The 2,330-nt window shown below is 37.4% G+C and overlaps 1 protein-coding gene across 1 annotated transcript; it reads right to left on the bottom strand.

Annotated features, from left to right (window-relative positions):
- Positions 1-930: 930 nt before the first annotated feature.
- On the bottom strand, positions 931-1,896 carry LOC129629000 (olfactory receptor 10A3-like). Its single transcript, XM_055548740.1, has one exon. The coding sequence runs from the start codon at positions 1,894-1,896 to the stop codon at positions 952-954; it is 945 nt and encodes a 314-aa protein (XP_055404715.1). The 3' UTR covers positions 931-951.
- Between the last annotated feature and the right edge of the window lie 434 nt (positions 1,897-2,330).

The following is a 2,330-nucleotide window of genomic DNA, read 5'->3' as shown; positions in this document are numbered from 1 at the left end:
GCTGTGCTTTCTTTCACAACAATCTAATGTTCATAGATTTTCATTGCTGTGCACTGGACAAGTGGACCCAAATCTAGATCCAGTAATAGGAAAAAAGAGTCACTTTATAATGAGAAAAGGTTCAGTTCTCCAAAAATATGTAAAAATACTAAACTGCAAGTATCTATTAATATGGCTGCAAAGTATATCAAGCAATTATTTCTTTATGAATGAGCGCCCAAGACTTTGTTTCTTTGTCCTATCAATTCTTCACCTTGGGCCACTTCTTAGGTCCCATTTCTATTGTAAAAATACCAAGAGAAACTCTATTTTGTGTGAGTCCATTAAGCAAAACAGTTTGGTCTCCTCAAAACAACTGCTCCTTGTTTACACATTCATGGAACAAGTTTTCATTCCAGAAATTAAAATCTCATCTATTCTTAGTGTCTGGAATTCCACCCTATTAGTGCAGCAGAGTGGGCCTTCGGGTCCATCTGAAGAATTTATAGCGACTGCGAAAAATAATTCTGTAATAGCTACTAAAATTTATAAACACACATACTCTTCATCCCATGAGGCCCAGACCTATGTCCTACAGAAATAAGATGTTAGTAAATATGAACATATGGAACTAGTTGTTCATCAAAGCATCATCTTAAGGACAATAATCTGGTAAAACTTGAATGTGCATGATAGAGGAATAGGCAAATAAATTCTTATATCATATGTCATCAAACTTAGGCACCTAGAGAAAATGAATGTGAATATCCTTTAGATATGTCATCAAACTTAGGCACTTAGAGAAAATAAATGTGAATATCCTTTAGAAACAGAGAGCTCCCTGACATATATTCAAACTTGGGGAACTCAACAAATTAAATATATTTATATCAAGAAATATAAACTAGTTCATCATTATTACATTAGAGTTTGGTCAGACAGTGAATATATATCACATGGCTTCTCAGCAAGTCAAAATATATGCAAATCCACTTTTCTTTGCCATATTTTCATCAAAGCTCTTTTCATCTCACTGTTTCGCAAGCTGTAGATCAGTGGATTCAGCAGAGGTGTAAGAAGAGAGTAAGCCAATGACGTCAGCTTCTTAGTTTCTGGGGAGTAGCCAGATTTGGGTTGTAAGTAAGTCATACTGGCTGTGCCATAGAAGAGGGTAACAGATGTGAGATGGGAGGCACAGGTGGAAAAGGACTTTTGCCTCCCAGTGGTTGATGGCATCTTCAGAATGGCAAAGAGAATTCGAACATATGACAAGAGTATCAACAAGAATGGAACAATAACTGTCAGAATGGTGCCAGTGAATGTACAGATCTCAAACAAAAATGTGTCTGCACATGCCAGCTCTAGCACTGCTGGAGTTTCACAAGAGATGTGATTAATTTCATTGGGGCCACAAAAGGGAAAACTAAACACCCATGTGGTCTGCACAGTAGCCACTGTGATCCCTGAGACCCATGAGAATGTAACTAATTTCATGAAAACCATTTTGTTCATAATCATTGGGTAGCTCAGAGGATGGCAGACTGCAGCAAATCGGTCAAAAGCCATTGCCCCCAGAAGAAAACATTCAGTCACACCAAGAGTGAGTATGAGATACATTTGTACAAGGCAGCCCAAAATAGAAATCCTCATCTTCTCAGTGGAAAGGATCACCAGCATAACAGGCATAATGACCGCACTGATACCCATATCCACCACAGACAGGTTCTGGAGGAACAGGTACAAGGGGACGTGCAGGCTCTGTTCCAGGGAGATGACGACTATGATGATGGCATTTCCCATCAGAGTCACCAGGTAAACCACCAAGAAAGCCCCGAAGAGCCGCTCTTGGAGTTCAGGGAAGTTAGAAAAGCCCAGGAGGATGAATTCAACCACAGAGCTTTGGTTTTGCATTTTCATGTCAACAGTGGAGCATATATTGTTTTCAAGAACATAGTTATAAAACATATTGTATAAATTATAGTACAAAGTTACAGTCTAATAGCTCTGAGTCAGGGTCTGCAGTCACCCCAAACAATCTGAGCAGAAGATGAAAAGAGAAGCCCATCCTGATAGAAATTTAGCAATTTTGGCAAATTTCTAGATAGAAGCTTGGCTATTTTGGAGAATGACCAATTACTGTAGCTTAGAAATCCTATCTGATATATACAAAATAATGTTTAAGTTTTATTGTAACTTGCATACTAATAGTTTGGAATTTAAATTTAATGTTAAAGTAAGTAGGAATATATTGTAACTTAGATGTCACTTATATAACGTTTCTAAAGGTATCACCTATTTTCCTAATTTTATGTAAATATGAAATTTAAGACCACAAAATTAAAGTGTCCAGG

Source organism: Bubalus kerabau, chromosome 15, assembly GCF_029407905.1.
Source record: "Bubalus kerabau isolate K-KA32 ecotype Philippines breed swamp buffalo chromosome 15, PCC_UOA_SB_1v2, whole genome shotgun sequence".
Classification (NCBI taxonomy): domain Eukaryota; kingdom Metazoa; phylum Chordata; class Mammalia; order Artiodactyla; family Bovidae; genus Bubalus; species Bubalus kerabau.
This window is presented reverse-complemented; position numbering and strand designations above follow the sequence as displayed.

Coding starts and splice junctions, on each gene's coding strand:
- LOC129629000 (XM_055548740.1), bottom strand. CDS start 1,896: ATGAAAATGCAAAACCAAAGCTCTGTGGTTGAATTCATCCTCCTGGGC.